Here is a 21,373-nt window from a genome sequence, read left to right as displayed (position 1 = left end):
CGTTTGTATACAAGTTTCTGTGTGAATATTCTGTCTTCAAGTATTTTGGCTATATAGCTAGGGATGAACTACTAGGCCATATGATAATGCTGTATTTAACCCTTTGAAGAACTGTCAGACTGTTTTCCACAGAGTTTGCATCATCTTACATTTCCAACACAGGCAGTATATAAGGGTTCCAATTTCTCAAAATGCTCATCAACACTAGGTATTATCTGTCTTTTTTATTATAGCCATCACTATAGGTCTGGAGACGTATCTCAATTTGGTTTTGATTTGGATTTTCCTGATGACTAATGATATTGAGCATGTTTTCATATGTTTCTTGGACATTTGTATATCTTCCTTGGAGAAATGTCCATTCAGATCCTTTGTTCAGTTTTTAATTGGGTCATTTGTCTGTTTCTTATTGCATTGTACACTTCTAGATACAAGTCCCTTATCAGATACACAATCTACAAATATTTTCTCGCCCTGAATGTGTTGTCCTTTTCCTTTCTTGATGGTGTCTTTTGAAGCACAGAATCTATTTTTGAAGCTTTGTAATAAAATTATTTGATAAAGTCACTAAGAGCTGAAAAGACCCACTTACACTTTAATGTGGGGAAAATTACCTGCTATCATGGTAAATGTAACATTTGGAGATGGTTAATATGATATTGGGGACAGAATCTCTTCTTGAAAGCCAAGGTTTATTGTACAAAAATAGGAGTAAAAGTTAATTTTGAGAGATAAAACTGTAAGCAAAGAAAGTAGAATAGGCAATGCTTAAATAGCTTGATTGGGTGGGTAGGAAAGGCAAAATAGTAATGCTAAAGAATAAGGCAACATGGAGACAAAATGTGAATAAACAGGGAGCTACCCAGAGGATACTTTGGAAAAACCAAGGATTCATGAAGAAGCCTGTTTCTTTAGAATTATTAGGAAAGTGTGAAACATAGTAAGTTATAATTCTGACAGGTAATATAATACAATGGCATTACAAACCTGTGTCAGTTATTGCTAATAATGTAATCCTTGTGATTAATAAGCATTTTAAAGAGAAATACATAAGCATTGGTTAGGTTTGAATTCCTGGCAGATATCTTGGATCTAGGTTGAAATCAGTTTAAACTCTAAATCTCTGGTAGGTTCCTAAAACCAGTAAGAATCACAAAGGTACACTAGATAACAGTAAAAAGGAATTCTCCTTAAAGGTTATTTATGTAAGTCAATTGGACTAATCCATTCTCAAACTAGTTTGGCTATTTTCATCTAGAGGCTATGAAATGAATCAAAACCTAATACCAGAGAATAAAAAAAGATAAGGCTCTGTTATATAGTACATGACACGAAGGCAAAGAATTTTCAACACTAACATGCAGTCTCAAGAAAACAGCTTATGTATCCAAAACATACCTTCCACTCTGAAGCTGGATATGAAGGGTGGTGAATGGTTCTGTGCGAATAAGATAGTGCATAACCCCAGCAGAATTTGAATAGTGAGTACCATAATGAAATTTATCAATAGTTCCCATAGGATCCTCAAAATTTTCATATCTAAAAAAATAAACTAAAGTTTTGTAACCACAACAGTAAAATTACATTAGGAGGACATTAAGGTTGTATTGCATTGTTAGAAACATAGTTTTTAAGAAGTCCTTATTAATATTATTCATTATGTATGTATTCATATCATCACACCATGTTAATAAATAAAAAAATTTTATCCATTGATACTTCTTTCTGAACATAGTATCACTAATAACTGGATTCTGAAACAGTCTCATACGATAATACAATTTACTATAGATAGATCAGAAAACACACACACACACACACACACACACACACACACAAAGGGGCGCCTCGGTGGCTTAGTTGGTTGAGCATACAACTTCGGCTCAGATCATGATCTCACCATTTATGGGTTCAAGCCCTGAGCCAGGCTCTGTCCTGACAGCTCAGAGCCTGGAGTGTGCTTTGGATTCTGTGTCTCCCTCTCACTCTCTGCCCCTCCCCCACATGTGCTGTCTCTCTCTCTCTCAAAAATAAACATTAAAAAAAGTTAAAAAAAAAAAAAAAAGACAGAAAGAAAACACAGAGAACCAAAAAAGGAGAAACTTAAAATCAACCAGAGATAACATTAACATTAAAAAAAAATATTAATTTATTTTGAGAGAGAGTAGGAATGCATGCAAAAGTTGAGGAGGGGGCAGAGAGAGAGAGGGAGAGAGAGAATCCCAAGTAGGCTCCTTGCTGGCAGGGGTCAATTCCACAAACTGTGAGATTGTGACTTGAGCAGAAATCAAGAGTCAGATGCTTAACCAACTGAGCCACCCATGTCCCCCCAACATTAACATTTTGATGAATATTTGCCACCCTTAATGTGTAAGTTAATACACAAATATATTTCAGTATAAAAGTGCTATACATAATATATTGTTCATAACCTAGGCTTTCATTTTCTATTTATGTCTTTCCAAATAACTGAATAATCTATTTTAATAGGCACGTGGTATTTATAACAGTGACATATATGAATGTATGACAATTTAACTATTTCTTTACTTTTAGATATTAAGGACTGTTTCTATTTTTCTGCTGTTGTAAGCAATGTGATAATGAGACATCCCTTTGTGGCCAAGGTAATGAAAGAAAAATATGGAGGATCAGTCAAGAATTGTGAAAATGAATGCTTAACAATTAAAGGTAAGAGAAGAAGGTAGGAAAGAAAGGAAGATTATGGGTAGGAAGATGACCTAACCCAGAAAATAAACAAAGGATATATATAGTGATTCTGTAAGCACTACCAGTGTGTAATCGTTTCTGAATGGTGGTTTGAATAGTAACATCTGAATTAGTGGGTATAAAATCTGAGTAAGAATGAAGTTTTTTAGAGGAAATAAACATTAAACTTTCAAACCAAAATAGTAATTAATTCATCAAGCTGAGGCCAATTTCCTGTTACACAGTAATCAATATTCAAGGGAATAAAAGTTTTCAGGTCAAAGTCATCTGTACCAGTGCAAAAACATATACCACTGAAATGTATTTAATTAAATTAATTAATTAATTAATTAATTAATTTTTAAAGTAGGCTTCATGCCCAGCAAGGAGCGCAATGTGGGGCTTGAACTCACAACCCTGATTATCAAGACCTGAACTGAGATCAAACGTCAAACACTTAACTGACTGAGCCACCCAGATGCCCCAACTGTTGAAATTTAAAACAATTATTTCCTTTTGAACAGTGTTAAAAAACAAACAAATAAACCTTGTTCTTTTGTTATTGTCAGAAAATCTTTGAGGTAACACATGGCAGAATTCTACTAGTATATCAGATCAAATATTAAACACTGCAAAAAGTCCTAAGGTAGATTTGCAAATAAAAGAAAAAAAATGTACAATCTACTCTCAAATAAACCTATTTTGCTTGCAAAACAGTTTTTGCCCTTATTATTAGAAGTCATAACTGACAAGTCATCCACAATTTCACGTGGAGAAAAAGGGAAATTAAAATCAGACTATTCTTTCACTTGTCAGCAACTTGCTTTGAAAAAAAAACGTGAGACATTTACAGGGTCAATTGTAAACATACAGAATTATAAAAATTCCTTTCCTAATTAAAATAGTAACTTTCTACACATTTCACTATTCTTTATTCACATCATTTGTAAATAATAGTGTTAATTTTGTATCTACAAAAATGTTATATTAAGTGGGTATTTTTTTGCTGGATTTTTAAAAAAGTTTAATTATTTTGAGACAGAGAGAAGAGAGAGAACACATAGGAGCGGCAGAGAGAGACGAGGGGAGAGATACAGAGAATCCTAAGCCATGGGGCTCAAACCCACAAACCACGAGATCATGACCCGAGCCAAAGTCAAGAATCAGTTGCTCAACCAACTGTGCCACCCAGGTGCCCCTTAAGTGTGTGTTTTTGCATGTTAGAGAATTATTAAGTCTAAAATACCTGGGAAGAAAAATTATCTTTCGGCACATACATGACAAGGTGAAAGAAATTCTAAACAATATCAACTTAAATTTGGCAAAAAAGGTAAACAAACAGCCTATATATATTTAAGATACTTGAGGGACAAGAGATATATTTTCAAAAAAACATCATGAAGGGATTATCAGACTCTGATTATCAAAAGTAGTTGTGCATTTAAAAAAAGTAACACTTGATTGGCCATAAGAGAAATCAATACAAATTCAAAAACACCATAAAAAATGATGGGTATCTTTTTTTTTTGACAGAGAGAGACAAAGGGAGGGCAAGGGAGACAGAAAATCTTAAGTAGACTCCACGCCCAGTGCGTGGCTCCACGCAGGGCTCGATCTCATGATTCATGACCTGAACCAAAATCAAGAGTTGGATGCTTAACCAGCTGAGCCACCCAGGTGCACGTGATGGGTGTCTTTCAAAAGGGATAAAAGACACTTACTTTTCTCGCATGGCTTTGGCATTTTTATCATTAACTACTCCAATTGGTTTGGAAAGATCTCGAAATACAGATGGATTATTAAGGTCCAACTCTTCCGAAGTATAATCTTGTAAAATCCAGGGAAACTAAAAGAGCCACAATTTACAATTCAGACATTCCTTACCAGAGAAGCTACTATCCCCATATATAATATCAAATGCTTATTTAAGACAAAAAGGGATAGTCTTTAGAAATATTTTCCTTGTTGCAAATGTTTATTCAGCTTCAGTTCCATAACCAGAAGCATTACTTCCTATAATTCCACTGGAATATTTTTAGTGAAGTGAAAAAAAAGCTTTAATTATTTAATTATTCTTTGTGTTTATAATCTTTCTGAAAATAGCAAGGGAGAAAATATACACAAAGGCAAAAACAGTTTTTATGTTTTGAAAGATGAAAAATAACCATAATACACACATACATTTCTATGTATTATAGAACTGAAAGGCTATTCCATATGTATGAGATTTCTATAAAACTTACCACTGGATACTGTGCAAGGTCATTATATGTTCGTCCTGCCATTGTATTTATTTGAATGAGGTAGTCAAAATTTGTTATCTCTCTGTTCACCCATTTCTAGACAGCACAAAAAAAGAACAAAATCAAAATTAATCTATATCTCTTCGAAGTTTGTATTACTGATAGTACTAAGGTAATCTTTTTTTTTTTAATGTTTATTTATTTTTAAGAGAGAGAGAGACAGAATCCGAAGCAGGCTCCAGACTCTGACCCGTCAGCACAGAGCCTGATGCAGGGCTTGAACCCACAAACCGTGAGATCATGACCTGAGCCCAAGTTGGGACACTTAACCAAACAAGCGACCGAGGCACCCACTAACAGAATCTTTTGTTCCTATTATCTTGGTGTCTTTCTCATAAAAGGAATGGGGATTTTAAAAAAGTTTAACAAGGAAATAAAATCAATATATTTTTTCCTAAATTTACTTCCTTTTAAAAATCAGTCTTCAGAAAAGGTACAGAAAATTAAACATAAATCTTTTATTATAGTCAAACTTCATAAGAACTAAGTCTTTTTTTGAATTAAATTATTTTATTTAAATACCTTTAAAAGATCAATTTTTGAAGGATTGTCCAACATTGAAAATTTTGTTACAGGGGCGCAAGAGTGGCTCAGTCAGTTAAGCATCTGACGCTTGGTTTCCATGCAGGTCATGATCTCACAGTTTCATGAGTTTGGGCCCTGTGTCAGGCATCATGGAGTCTGCTTAGGATTCTCTCTCTCTCCCCCACTTCTCTCTGCCCCTCCCCCACTCGTGCTGTCTCTGTTTCTCTCAAAATAAATAAATAAATTTTTTTAAAAAGAAAATTTTGTTATAAATTGAAATTTTCATAAGTGCACATATTTAAAAAAAGCATCTTAATGTACTAAAATGATCTACAAATTTTAAATAAATTTCATGTTAACTATCCTCAGAGAACTGTCTTGCCAGAGTAACAGCAGATCAGAATTTGCTACATTAGATACAAATTTTCTAAAGAAAATCATAATCACTGTTTTCTTTAATCACTTCATTGTACCTAACCTGTTAATTACACGGTATGGGTATTCTCAAGAATTTTGTTGACAGATTAACATTCACCTTTAAGTTTACTAAGTGCCTTAAGCAAAAGATACACTCATGGGAAATGGTGAGAAATGAATGTATATATATAGAGAGATTTTACAGAAAGCCCAATTATAATTATTCTTGAGTGCTAACCTGAGAAATACTCTAATGAATAAAGTTTATTCCAAAAAAAACAGGAAATGTACTCCACTAAATAAAGCTTATTCCATAAGCAACAAGAAGGGATTGATGATAGCTTTTGAACAAGAGCCACATTTAAGATTAAGACTAATGCATATGTAAGAGAAAGGAAAGAGCCAGGAGGCAGAGACCTGAGTTAGGAGACTACTGATAGTCCTGGAGAGCAAAAAACAATGGCCTTTCCTTGGTTTTTGGTAGCAGAAACGTAAGAGAGATGTTGGAATATAGGTGGGGATAAAAAACAGCATTAATTAGCTTTGGCAGATAGAAGAATTGGTCATTTTTTGCCTTTTTTTTTGCCATAGTGTCTTTTGTATTTTCCCACTTTTTATTTACTTCATGTATGGATAACTTCTATTATTAGGAAAAAAACCCAGCAAATTCACCTGCTATATTTTTAAAAGATAAAATTATTAGAAGAATTCGTAAGATATGCCTGGGAACCAAATGATATGGGAGCTGGAGGACAGGGTACTATGCATTAGTGAAACAGGAAGATTCAAAGATAATTCAAAACATCAATTTGAATGGAAGAATGGTTATAATAATCAAAATAAAATAATCAGAAGAGAAAGTTTTACGTTTAAGCAAAAGCCTGAGATATAAAATGAACATAAAAATAGTGACTGTTAGGGGCGCCTGGGTGGCTCAGTCCAGTTAAGTGGGTCAGGAGACTCCTGAACCATGAAATCAAGCCCCATGTTGGACTCAGGGCTGACAGTGTAGAGCCTGCTTGAGATTCTCTCTCTCCCTCTCTCTGCGCCTCCCCTGCTAATGTGCATTCTCTCTCTCTCTCTCAAAATAAATAAAATAAACATAAAAAAAAAAGTGACTGTTGAAATTTCCTACCTGTGTCAATCCTGATGCTTTGAACAATTCCTGTGGTGATCTGGTTCCGTAACTATTTGGAGAATGAAGTGACAATAGTCTGCTATATACTTTGTTTCTAACCTAAAAAACACAAACAAACAGCATTTTATAGTTTAAAAATTGATCAAAACAAACTGCGATTATGGTTTTTGTAATTGCTTTACTGAGATACAATTCACATGTCACAAAATCTACCCTTTGAAGTATGTAATTCAATGGGTCTTTTTGTATATTCACAGAGCTGTGCAACCACAAACATGATCTAACTCTGGAACATTTTTATCATCCTCAAAAGAAACTCCACACTCACTAGCCATCACCCCCCACCCAGTTCCCACTCCCTCTCATCCCCCGACAATTGCTAACCTACTTTCTGCCTCTACAGATTTGCCTATTCTGGACAGTTCTCATAGAGGATTATGGTTTTAACTTCTCTACTATACTAGATTTGGTGAAGTCAGGCCATATAAATTTTGAAAAGGTTACAGTGTATACTGGAAGGATCACCAGACACTAAATCATAAAACTAGCTCAAGTCCAGTTCAAATTTAGTTTTGTTATTTACTTATCATACTGGCAAATCATTAATTTACTGAGTCTCATTTGTCTCTATCCTTACAGTTTTCTGAATTTTTCAGGGCTACCCAAATGTAAAGTAATAAAATTCATCTTTGAACTTCAGTTTCCTCATCTATAAAAAAAAAGGAATAATGGAATTTGCCATATCTAATCTGAAGGTTGTTATGAAGATTAGATACTGCATATAAATGTGCTTTAAAAACTCTAAAGTTAGAAGCACCTGGGTGGCTTGGTTGGTTGAGCGTCCGATTCTTGATCTTGGCTCAGGTCATGATCTCACAGGTTTGTGGGATTGGAGCCCCATGTCAGGCTCTGTGCTGATAGTATAGTGCCTGCTTGGGATTCTCTCTTTCCGTGTCTCTCTGCCCCTCCCCTGCACACTCTCCCCTTCCTCTCTCTGTCCCTTCCCCATTCTCTCTCTTTCTCTCAAAGTAAATAAATAAACTTAAAAAAATAAAAAACCTCTAAAAGTGCCTGGGTGGCTCAGTCGGTTAAGCATCAGACTTCAGCTCAGGTCATGATCTCATGGTCTGTGAGTTTGAGCCCAACATCAGGCTCCACACACTGACTGTGGAGCCTGATTGGGAATTCTCTCTCTTCTCTCTCTCTGACCCTCCCCAGCTCACACTCGTGCTCTTGGTCTCTCAAAATAAATAAATAAACATTAAAAAAAAAAAAACACCAAAAAAATAGTAAAACCTCTAAAGTTATACAAAAGGACAGTATTCAACAAGAACATGCTTGGTTTGACACACCTTCCTAAAAACATAAGCTTTGTATATTCCTATGGAGAAAATTTATTTTTAACAGTAAAAAAGTATTATTTTATAAAAATACAAAATGCCTTTAAACATCTGAATAAAATCATCTACAAGTAAACCTGGATCCCACAAATGAACAGAAACTTAGTTACTGACTACAGCAAAACTGAATTGAACATTCAAGGAATTTATCAGGAAAGACGCCTGTGAGAGAAAATGGAAAGAAAGCTAGGCAAGATCAAGAGTTGTCAGACAGTGATAGAAGTGTGACTCCATCACTGTGAAAAAAAGAGGGAAGGAAGGTTGGGAGTAAGAATCCTAAGTAATATGCTGAAGACACACAGCTATTGGCAGAGCTAGTACCTGGACCTAGACAATCTGGCTTCAGTGGTAATCACTTAACCACTTACACTATTCAAGAATATACTCCACTCCTGGGGCGCCTGGGTGGCTGAGTCCATAAGCATCTGACTTCAGCTTAGGTTGTGATCTTGCAGTTCATGGGTTTGAGCCCCATATTGGGTTCTATGCTGACAGCTCAGAGCCTGGAGTCTGCTTTGGATTCTGTGTCTCTCTTTCTCTGTCCCTCCCCAGCTTGTATTCTCTCTCAAAAATAAATAAATTAACTTTTGGGGGAAAAAAAAGAATATACTCTACTCCTGGAAAAAATACCTGCCCCATTATTATTTAACTGAACCCAACCCAATTTCATCAATTTGTCAAATAGTATCTATTGATATTATTTCACAACTGGATACTGTGAGGCACTTATTGGCTGACACTCAATATTCTACTGATTTATCTACTCATAAATAAACACTGAAAACAAGCAACCTAAAAATACTCAAACATAAATCCCAACAAAAATTCATATACTACTTAGCCCCTAAGGCAGAGATTTTTTTCCTCTAATATTTTGACTTTACAAATGAGTCCAAAGTTTTACACAGCTCACTAGGTGGAAAATTATTTCAAGCTAATACTTGGAGGCTTCCAGAAAGGCAGCATCTTACATACCTCCTTTTTGAAATTGAGAAAGTAGTTGGATTGGTCAACATGAAAAATCTCAAGGGCGGACCTCCTTAAATTGTAACGCCGCAGGTGAATCTCTCGAATCTGAGAATGAGGCCACTTGAAATCAAAGCCTACTCCTGAAAACAGAAGAAATCTTGTGACCAGAGTACCATATGAAGTTACTTGTATTATGCAGAAGATATCTCCTAGCTCCTAACAAAAGTAGCACTTAGGGAAAAGGAATTACATTTATTTCATAAAAACCATTTGATAAATTTAGTGGATGTTTAGATGGTTTCTTTTAAAAGTATTTTTAAATTCTATAGCTATTCTATTTTCTTCTCATGAAAACAGAATAATCCTGATCATTACATCTCAAAAACATTTTTCCTTTTCTCTTTATGTTGGCATTTTAGATTTAAATATTGTTTAATTTTCAGATAATGAATTATGTGAAAAGCTGATAGAAATAAATGTGCAAATAAAATTAAGACTGCATTTTATAACACAAGTTTACAGCAATCCCTCTTACCAAATCTTTAAAAAACATTAAAAAAGCATTCCCTCCAATACATTGTTGAAATTTAATTCCATATTGACTTTCCATTTCTCCTCTTACATAATAGACCACAATCCCACAATCCTATGTCACTGTTTTCTTCTCATTAATGATTAATAAGCTGGATACTTAACTATTGAACAACAGAAATTATTCCCCCAGAACTCCTCACCATCTTCTTTTTCAATGCTGCAATCATAGAAGTAAATGTGTTGAGTAGTAATTTCTAATCTGCCAGGAATTACGTCAATTATTGTAATGAGCTCACAGTCTTCTGACAACACCAATTTTTCTTTTTGATCCTGTTCTTCTTTTTCATCACTGTAAAAACAAAAATCAACCAAACAAAAACCATCCAACGTATTCTGTGTAAATGGAAAAGAATATCAAGAAAGAGTATTTGAATTACCTATAAAAATATTCCACTGAATATTAAACTAATTAAATACTGTCCAAAATGTTATTTCCCAATAACTCAGTTAAAAAAAAACAAAGTTTTGTATTTTAATTGTATGTGGCCCATTAAAACAAAATATAGTGAATCTTTAAGACTACTGGCAGAGGACAGTTCGAACATACAGCAATACTAGTCATGTCATTTTAGTTATATTTGCGAGAGATGAGTTGACCTAGGGAAATATGAATCTGTGAATAAAGGAATGCATCATTAGTGATGTTTTATGAATAATTATCAGAAGCACTAATTATGACTGATTCTTAAACTGTAAAATGAGACTTTTCAAGAGCAACTAAATCTAGAGCAACAATATCATCATAATGTCTCTACAATGGAACTGGAGATAATACAAAGGGCTACTATAGCAATACCTTACTTAAAATAAAGTCATCTTGTATTAAGAGGACTGTTATCTTCTCCAATAAAAATAAGTTATAACAGTAATTACAACATAATTATATAATTTATAATTAAATAGAATTATAAATAACAAACTATAATTTATAAATTATAAATCTTCAGAAATTATTAAAATTATATTAACAAAAATCTTATTTATGCCAATGAAGATTACTACTGAACCAGGTCAATTTGTAACATTAAAGTAAGTTCCAAAGAAATGCTTGCCATGTGTAGTTTATAATCTAAAAAAAAAAGTGATGTCCAGAATAAATTATGTATTTGGGTCTTGAGTACTCATTTTTTTTTTTTTTTTTTTTTTTTGGGACAGAGAGAGACAGAGCATGAACGGGGGAGGGGCAGAGAGAGAGGGAGACACAGAATCGGAAACAGGCTTCAGGCTCCGAGCCATCAGCCCAGAGCCGGACGCCGGGCTCGAACTCGCGGACCGCGAGATCGTGACCTGGCTGAAGTCGGACGCTTAACCGACTGCGCCACCCAGGCGCCCCTTGAGTACTCATTTTTGGCCGAGGCTTTACAAACATAGAAAGTAAAAGTCAGGGCACATGTGTAAATCATGAAATTTGAACACGTTCCCTAAGGCACACACACAGATCTACTGGCAAAGAATGGCAGTCTTCTGGAACAAGGGATTTAAATACTAATTATTGCCTGACCACTAACCTATACTAACTTTTTACAAAGGGCCAGACTTTTTTTAAAAACAGGCTTTTTCAGGTCACGATCTCGCGGTCCGTGAGTTCGAGCCCCGCGTCGGGCTCTGGGCGGATGGCTCGGAGCCCGGAGCCTGTTTCCGGTTCTGTGTCTCCCTCTCTCTCTGGCCCTCCCCCGTTCATGCTCTGTCCCTCTCTCTGTCCCAAAAATAAATAAACGTTGAAAAAAAAAAAATTAAAAAAAAAAATAAATAAAAAATAAAAAATAAAAACAGGCTTTTTGTTTAAAAACAAAACAAAGTAAGGGCACCTGAATGGTTCAGTCAGTTAAGCATCCAACTCCTGATTTCAGCTCAGGTCATGATCTCACAGTTTCTGGGATTGAGCCCATGTCAGGTTCTGCACTGATGGCGTGGAGCCTGCTTGGGATTCTCTCTCTGCCCCTCCCCTGCTTGTGCTCCCTCTCTGTCAACATAAATAAACTTAAAAAAATAAAAATAAATTAAAAAAACAAAACGAGTAAAACAAAAACCCAATGAGTACAGACATCACTGGCAACACAGAGCAGGTAAGACATACACCACAAAATTAATCCAGGAAAGTCACTAAGCAAAAATACCACCATAATAACCATCATCAAAGAAGGGGATCAGAAACCAGAGTGGTTACAATTTATTATCTAAAATGCAAAGAAGAAGTAAATTATGAGCCATAAAGAAAAACACAGTAAAAAGAAACTGTCTTTGGGGAACTTCAGATGTTCACATTAGCAGACAAAAACATCAAAGTAGCTATGGTAAATACATTAAAAGAACTACAGGAAACTATGTTTAAAGAACTAAAGTGCATTCATTATGGCAACAAAGCCTAGTCAAATAGAGACTGTCAATTAAGAGACAGAAATTACATAATCTTTAAAAAGGGAACCACATGGAAAACTGTGGAATCAAAAAGCATAATAACTAAATGAAAATTTTACCAGGACTCAATAGCATTTAAAAAATTTTTTTTAGTGTTTATTTGTTTTTGAGAGACAGAGGGAGACAGAGCACAAGCAGGGGAGTAGGCGGAGAGAGAGGGAGACACAGAATCCAAAGCAGGCTCCAGGCTCTGAACTGTTAGCACAGAGCCCGAAGCGAGGCTCGAACCCACGAACTGGGAGATCATGACCTGAGCTGAAGTCGGATGCTTAACCGACTGAGCCACCCAGGCCAGGCACCCCTCAATAGCATATTTGAACTTGCCTCTCAATAGCATATTTGAACTTGCAGAGGAAAGAAGCAGGACTCTTGAAGACAGTTCAAAAGAAACTGTCCAACCTGAAGAACACAAAGGAAAAAAGAAGCAGGATGAAAAAACCTCAGAGGGTTACCATCATGGGAAACAACAGATGTGTAAAAGGACTCCCAGAAAGGACAGAGAAAAAGAGCCAAACATACATATTTGAAGAAATAATGCCTGAGAACTTCCCAAATAAAAAAAAAATAATAATTCACACATCCAGGAAGATTCTATGAATATCCAAAGATATCCACACATGGACATAAAGCCAAGGTGCTGAAAGCCACGTACAAAAACCACCACAATACAGGATGCTAAAATGTAGTGGGATGACATATTCAAAATGCTGAAAAGAAAAGAAGAGAAAAGAAAAGAAAAGAAAAGAAAACAAAAGAGAGAAAAAAGAAAAGAAAAAACACCTGTCCACTAAGAACTGTATATCCAACAAAATCATCCTTTAAAAAAGAAAGCAATGGTCCTCAGGCAATGGATAATCACATGCAGAAGAATGAATATGGACTCCTACATCATACCACATACAAAAATTAACTGAAAATGGATCAAAGACCTAATGTAGGAGATAAAATATAAAACTCTTAGGGGAAAAAAAGATAAATGGGACCTCAAAATTTTAAATTTTTGTCCAACAAAATGAAGGAAAACACATTCAATGGGAGAACATTTTTGCAAATCATGTATCTGTTAAGGCATTTGTATCTAGAATAAAGAACCACTATAACTTAATAACTAAAAGACAACCCAATTAAAAAAAATGAGCAAAGGATTTACATAAATATTTCTCCAAAAAAGATATATAAATAGTAAACAAATCCATGAAAAGATGCTCAGCTTCATTAGTCATTAGGAAAATGCAAATTAAAATCACAAGGTATCATTCCAAATCTTATAGAATAGTATAATAAATAAACACACAAAATGTCAAAAATTGGGGTAGATGTGGAGAAATCTGAACCCCTATATGTCACTTGGGGGAATGTTAAATGGTGTAGTCAGTATGAAAACAATTTTACAATTCCTCAAAAGGTTGTACATAGATTTACCATATAACTAACAAATCCATTACTAGGTATATACCCAATATAATTAAAAACATATGTCGGGGGCGCCTGGGTGGCGCAGTCGGTTAAGCGTCCGACTTCAGCCAGGTCACGATCTTGCGGTCCGTGAGTTCGAGCCCCGCGTCGGGCTCTGGGCTGACGGCTCAGAGCCTGGAGCCTGTTTCTGATTCTGTGTCTCCCTCTCTCTGCCCCTCCCCCGTTCATGCTCTGTCTCTCTCTGTCCCAAAAATAAATAAACGTTGAAAAAAAAAAAAATTTAAAAACATATGTCGACACAAAGTTCTGTACATGAATATTCATGGAAGTATAAATTACAAAAACCAAAAAGTAGAAACAACTGTCTGTTCATCAACTGATGAATGGATAAACAAAGGTGGTATATCCATATGATGGAATATTATTCAACCATAAAATGGAATGAAGTCAAGTTACATGCTACTCCATGAATGAACCTTGGACACATTATACTGAATGAAATAAGCTAGACATAAAAGGCCACATATTGTAAGAAACAAATGAAATGTCAAAAACAGACAAAGCCAATAGAGACAGAAAGCAGATGAGTGATTTCCAGGGGATGTAGGAAGGGGAAAATTGGGAGTGTCTACTAAAAAAGTACAAGATTTCCTTTCAGAGTGATGAAAATGTTCTGTAATTAGACTTGTGAACATACTAAAACCTATGGAATGTTACACTTTAAAAGAGTAAATTTTATATTATATGAATCTCAATTTTCAAAAGATATATAACTAAAATTTTGTTAAAAAGTAGCCAAAAATGAAGGCAAAAATAAAGACTACCACAAATAACAAAGCCTGAGAGAATCTGTGGTCAGACATTCCTCACATGAAAATAAAAGAAGTCCTTCAGGCTAGAAGATGAAGACACCAGATGGAAATTTGAATGTGCACAAATAAACAAAGTATATAAGTATGGTAATTATGCAGGCAAATAAAAAATACAGTTATATAGTTTTCTCTATTCTTCCCTTGACTGATTTAGACAAGTGCATACAATAGTAACTACAAAATTGTATTGTTGGCCTTAAAACACATGCAAGTCTGTATTTATGATAATTAATACAAAGGAGAGATAAGGAAACCAATATCTTTTATGTTTGGGAAAATTTTCTACTACAAATTCAAAATTTTTAAATGTATCTAAGGCTATTCATTTTAAATTTTCTTCTTGAGGGAGGTTTGCTAATTTGTATCTTTCAAGAAATTTGTCCATTTAAGTTGTCAAAATTTATTGGTAAAGTTGTATTTAGTATTTCTTTTTAATCATTTTAATATTTTTAGTGTTCTCTCCTTTTTTAATTCCCAATATTGATAATTTATGTGGCCTTTCTTTCTTTCCTGACCAGTCTGGCAAGGAGTTTATGTTTTGTTAGCTCTTTTTTTATTTTTTTAATAACTAGCTTTTGTCTTCTTTGGTCTTTTTCCTTTTCCAATTTTCTTTTCATGACTTCTGCTTTCATCTTTATAATTTCTTCCTTCTGCTTAAGAGTTTATATTTTATTCTGTACTTTCTATCTAAACTTTAACTATCTAAACATTCTATCTAAGCTTTAACTGTATCCCACAAATTTGATAGGTTATGTTTTCATTATCATTCAGCTAAAAATATTTTCTAATTTCAAGGTCCAGCTCAAAGTTATCTCAGTTCTAAAAAGCATGCCTCAATAATGTCAGTTAATACTGATAGACTATTCACAACTGATACAGCAGTAACTGATGGATCCTGCAAATACAGTTGACTCTTAAACAATACAGGGGTTAGTGGCACTGAAGCTGGTGTAAAAATCTACAAATAAAATTGACTCCCTAAAAATTTAACTAACAGCCTACTGTTGACCAGTAGCTGTTACCAACCAATAATATACACAGTTGATGAATAAATCTTTTGTATATCTTATATACTGTATTCTTACAATAAAGTAAGCTAGAAAAAAGAAAAAGGTTTTAAGAAAATCATTAGGAAGATATAATACATTTACAGTACTATATTGTTTTTATTGACAAAAATCATATATAAGTGGATCCATGCAGTTTAAACCTTTATTGTTCAAGGGTCACTGTACTTAGTATTTTAAGCAAATACCTTCCATGATTTTAAAATCCCGTTTTTCAGAACAAAATTTTTTAATGTTTATTAAAATACAACAATATAATGTTTATATTGAGACACACACACACACACACACACACACACACACACACACACACAGAATCCTAAGCAGGCTCCACACTGTCAGCGCACAGCCCTGTGCAGGGCTCAATCCCACGAACCTTGAGATCATGACCTGAACCAAAATCAAGAGCCAGATGCTCAACTGACTGAGCCACCCACGCTCCCCCAAAACAAAATAATGTTTACTCCTTTCAAATACTTATACATACATATTTACTCTGGCTGTTATGTCTTCTTCAGGAAGGTCTAATTTATCCTCTTCCATATTGCTAACTTTTACTTGTTTCACTACTTCCAAAAGCAATGAATCACTAGAAGGCTGTGAGTGTTGGATACCTGTCGAAAATAAATACAAAATATCTATTAAACACAAAGTAAAAAATAATCCTATTATAGTCCTGTAACTTCTGGCTATTAATTACATAATAATATATATATATATATATATATATATATATATATATACATATATACATATATATATATATATATTAAGTAAAGGAAGAGAGTAAGGGAATTGGGTGAAGGTACTCAAAAGGTCTAAACTTCCAATTACAAATAAGTATTGGGGACATAATGTGCAATGATGACTATAGTCAACAATGCTATATGGTATACTTGCTACAAGAGCAGATCCTAAAAGTTCTCATCATAAGGAAAAAATTTTTGTTAACTACACGACATGATGGGTGTTAACTAAACATTACGGTAATTATTTTGTAATATGCACATATCTCAAGTCATTATGTTCTAGATCTTACATAGTATTGTATGTTAATTATATTTATAAAACTGGAAAAAAACCTTGGGAGGTAAAGTTTTCTAAGATAGAAAAGATATTTACTACAGAAAAGTTTTTAATACATGATTTAGAGTAATCTGGGTTGTTTGTGATTTTTAAAAACTACTACATGTATAAAAAAAGGAATAAATGTTTTTAAAATATGTCTATAATTTTTTTATTATTTATGTTTGTTTATTTTGAGGGTGAGACAGACAGGGTGTAAGAGGGAAAGGGGCAGAGACAGAGGAAGACACAGAATCTGAAGCAGGCTCTAGGCTCTGAGCTGTCAGCACAGAGCCCATGAGGGGCTTGAACTCACGGACCGTGACATCATGATCTGAGGTGAAGGTGGATGCCCAACCAACTGAGCCAGCCACCCAGGTGCCTCTGTCCTTTATTTTTAATGATGGTATTATTTATGTTTCAAAATGGGTCAACTCATCTCTTTAATTCATTTAATTCTAACATATGCCAGTAAGTCAAAGAAAGAATTATTCTCACTGTATTAATAAAACTATTTTTATTGTGTACTTGTACTAAAGAAATATTAAGTAAGAATGTGACAAATTATCTTTAATTGGAAGAGAATACATAATACAAAAGCTGAAGTGTTCTTTTCTGGAGCACATGGAATTTAAAAAGTAATTCTAGATACATATATATGCAATAAATGAATGGATTTTATAAAATATACATTTTGTAAGAAGACAGGGCTAATAGGGGCGCCTGGGTGGCGCAGTCGGTTAAGCGTCCGACTTCAGCCAGGTCACGATCTCGCGGTCCGGGAGTTCGAGCCCCGCGTCAGGCTCTGGGCTGATGGCTCGGAGCCTGGAGCCTGTTTCCGATTCTGTGTCTCCCTCTCTCTCTGCCCCTCCCCCGTTCATGCTCTGTCTCTCTCTGTCCCAAAAATAAATAAACGTTGAAAAAAAATTAAAAAAAAAAAAAAAAAAGAAGACAGGGCTAATATAATGGGAAGAACAAAGGCTGTGAGGTGGTGAACTTAAATTCAAATCCGGTTCTGCCATTTATTAAATAGATGACTCCTCTGAATCTTTGTTTTTTTAACTGTGTAATGGAGATACATCACATTACATTAAGTATAAAATAAATGGCAGCTATTATAATTGTACATTTACTTCTCAATTATCTGAGTGGTATAAGAGTAGTAATAAAAATAACTGCATAATTTATAGGTAGGACTGGGAAAAAGTTATGTATGTAACTATGAATAAAGACATTTCAGTTGCGGAAAACAAAAATAATTCATACCAACTAACAAAACATTATAAAGACGACAAATCCTCCCTTAATTTTTCATATGGTATCATTGCTCAGACATAGAAAATGAATCAACCTAATGTACAGCGGCATTTTTCTGTGTAAATCTGCTTTGATCACACCTTTGTCTATAGATAGGAAGTACTGGCTCACACTTTTCCTAGTTACTGAATGTTTCTTCATATGTTCTAATTTATTGCAGGTGGCAGTATTTATCGTTCAGCATGTAAGTAAAGCACATGAGCATGCAATGAAACTGAAAATCAGGAATCTATGTAATGTGATACAAAGAGAAAACAGACTTTATGTAGCTGGATGACACTATTCCATTAAGAGTGTAAGTTCAGGGGTGCCTGGGTGGTTCAGTCAGTTGGGTGACCGACTTTGGCTCAGGTCATGATCTCACGGTTTGTGAGTTCAAGCCCCACGTTGGGCTCTGTGCTGACAACTCAGAGCCTGGAGCGTGCTTCTGATTCCATGTCTCCCTCTCTCTCTGCCCCTCCCCCACTCATGCTGTCTCTCTGTCTCAGAAATAAAATAAACATTAAAAAAAAAAAAGAGTGTAAGTTCAAAATGTGATGAAAGACTGGAGAATAAACTGACGATGGGAAACACTTCAGGCAAAGAGGCCAGCTGGGAAACTACTGTAACTTTGGGAAAAGATAGCACACCAAACTAAGTCATGACAACAGGAAAGGGAATGAAAATAAGGAAAACCATTCAAAAGCTATGTAAGGGAGAATTAAGAGGACACTGTACCTAAAGAGCTATTATTATGTAGGGGATTAAGAGGGATGAGGACAGATTCATGGCTAATATTATTTTAATCTGAGTAACTAATAAATGAAGAAAATGAAACTACAACACAAAATGTGAGAGAAGCAGAGTCTAGGGCGAGGAGTAGACAAATGAGAAAACATAATGAATTCAGTTTCAGAAATTTTACATGGAAGCCCCCCTGTGGAGGAGGTATCCAATAGACAAGACAGGCAGCTGGAAATCTTCAAAAGGCAGGTTAGAATAGAAACACACGTGGGAAAGCATCATTTCATATACAAACAGTGGTGAAGTCATGAGATCACCACTTCACAGAGAGAATAGGCAAAAGGCAAGATGGCTAGGCATGGATCTGGGAATATAATCATTCAAAAGGTGAACAAGACTAAATATTAGTAAGAGAACTAGGAGCTTAAGCAGCATTGCTAGAAAAATATAGTTATAGAGGAGGATAACTACCAATGGTTCAGAGACAAGAGAAACTGTAAGAAATAAAAACAAGTTGTTGCAAATACTCAGAAAAGAGTACTTTTTTAAAAAAGATTTTAAGCAATCTCTACACCCAATGTGGGGCTCGATATTACAACCCCAAGATCAAGAATTCCATGTTCAAATCTACTTCTGAAATCATTGTTGCACCATATGCTAACTTGGATGTAAATTAAAAAAAAAAAATAGAATTGCACGTTCCACTTCTTTTTTTACATAAAATTTTTTTATGTTTGTTTATTTTTAGACAAAGACAGAATATGAGCTGGGGAGGAGCAGAGAGAGTGGGAGACATAGAATCCAAAGCAGGCTCAGGTTCTGAGCTGTCAGCCCAGAGCCCGGTGTGGGGCTCGAACTCATGAACCACAAGATCATGACCTGAGCTGAAGTCGGACACTCAACCAACTGAGCCACCCAGGTGCCCCAAGAAAAGAGTATTGCTAATGAAAAAGTATGGACAAAATTTTTTTATAAAACCAAATAAAAAAAAATAAAAGCAGACATAACAAAACTCTAAAACCAAGTATTTTTAATAATATATTTAAAAATATACTTTATTTCTGACTATTTAAATTCCACAATTTACAAGTGGTTGTGTTCCAAAAGATACTTCACAAATCACTTGTTTGGAATTCACAAATAATTTTCCATCAAAAAAATGTTACACATGTTCAATAAGTAAAAAAAAAAAAAAAAAAAAAAAAATCATGTTTGCCAATAAAAAAAAAAAAAAAAGTTACAGATAATGGATAAGTTTCTAGGTTAGCCCACAGTGTCAAAACTATCCTGTAAATTTGTAGTGCGATGTTACAAAGCAGAACTGGGGTAAATGAAACAAAACAAAATATTTTTTAGAATACCATGATTTCTGGCAGCTAATGAAAATACTTACAGACATAAAAAGGAGTAGGTAGAACATTTTACAATTAATTCTGAAGGATACTTCAGAGAACTTTAAAGAGCTTTAGAGATTGATGCCACTGGTTTTATACTATTTCCAGTTTCACTTTGAAATGTATGAAATTTTTTTTCTTCTGTACTATCTCACTATCACTATTATACTTGGGGTATTTTTGAACATTGGGTAAGGAGAAAAACTGAGAGATGAAAAAAAGAAAGAAGGGGCACCTGACTGGCTTCAGTCCAGAAAGTGTGTGACTTTTTTTTTTTTTTTAATGTTTTATTTTATTTTTGAGAGAGTGAGAGAGACAGCATGACTGGGAGAAGAGCAGAGAGAGAGGGAGACAGAATCTGAGGCAGGCTCCAGGCTCTGAGCTGTCAGCACAGAGCCCGACACGGGGCTCGAACCCACAAACTGTGAGATCATGACCCGAGCCGAAGTCGGATGCCCAACTGACTGAGCCACCCAGGCGCCCGTGGAAAGCGTGTGACTCTTGATTTCAGGGTTGTGAGTTTTGAGCCCCACATGGGGTATAGAGATTACTTAACTAAATTAAAAAAAGAAAGAGCACTAGTTTTCCTATACTTAACTAAAACCAAGGAGAAGGGACATAAAATTCTACCTATGTACAAGTATAAACGGGTGAGGAAAGGAAGAGGAACAGGGAATTTCCTGAAGTGGGATTTCTTGGCAAAAACAAAGAAAAAACAGGGGACACCATTCTTTAAGTATTACTAGATTCAAGTCATTCACTAATAGGTATTTGCTGAGTAATAAGCACAGTCGAATTTCAATGAGTAGAGAAAGTATAATAGGTCTCAAGATATGTACAGGGAGGATAAGCTATATGTAAGTGACTATTCCTATAAAAGATATTCTTAAAGTCAGAGTTTCTTTCGGGGGTAGGACCATTATTTTGCCTTAAGGAAAATTGGTTACTGTGTCTGATTTATTTTAGAATATAAGACCATAAATGGTAGGTATCATAGATAGCACTCTTGATTAATTTACGGCATCAAATGTATTGGCCAATATATT

At 34.8% G+C, this 21,373-nt stretch overlaps 1 protein-coding gene across 1 annotated transcript in view; it reads right to left on the bottom strand.

Annotated features, from left to right (window-relative positions):
• The window catches only part of NBEAL1 (neurobeachin like 1), a 175,103-nt gene that overhangs the window by 49,510 nt on the left and 104,220 nt on the right, over nt 1-21,373 (bottom strand). The window contains 7 exon segments of the mRNA XM_032594462.1: nt 1,399-1,539; nt 4,431-4,555; nt 4,953-5,048; nt 7,090-7,191; nt 9,468-9,601; nt 10,196-10,344; nt 16,316-16,442. Of these exon segments, the coding sequence (XP_032450353.1) occupies nt 1,399-1,539; nt 4,431-4,555; nt 4,953-5,048; nt 7,090-7,191; nt 9,468-9,601; nt 10,196-10,344; nt 16,316-16,442 (874 nt within the window).

Source organism: Lynx canadensis, chromosome C1 (genome assembly GCF_007474595.2).
Source record: "Lynx canadensis isolate LIC74 chromosome C1, mLynCan4.pri.v2, whole genome shotgun sequence".
Lineage (NCBI taxonomy): Eukaryota > Metazoa > Chordata > Mammalia > Carnivora > Felidae > Lynx > Lynx canadensis.
Note: the sequence above shows the minus strand (reverse complement) of the source record. Positions and strands in the feature narration are given on the sequence as shown.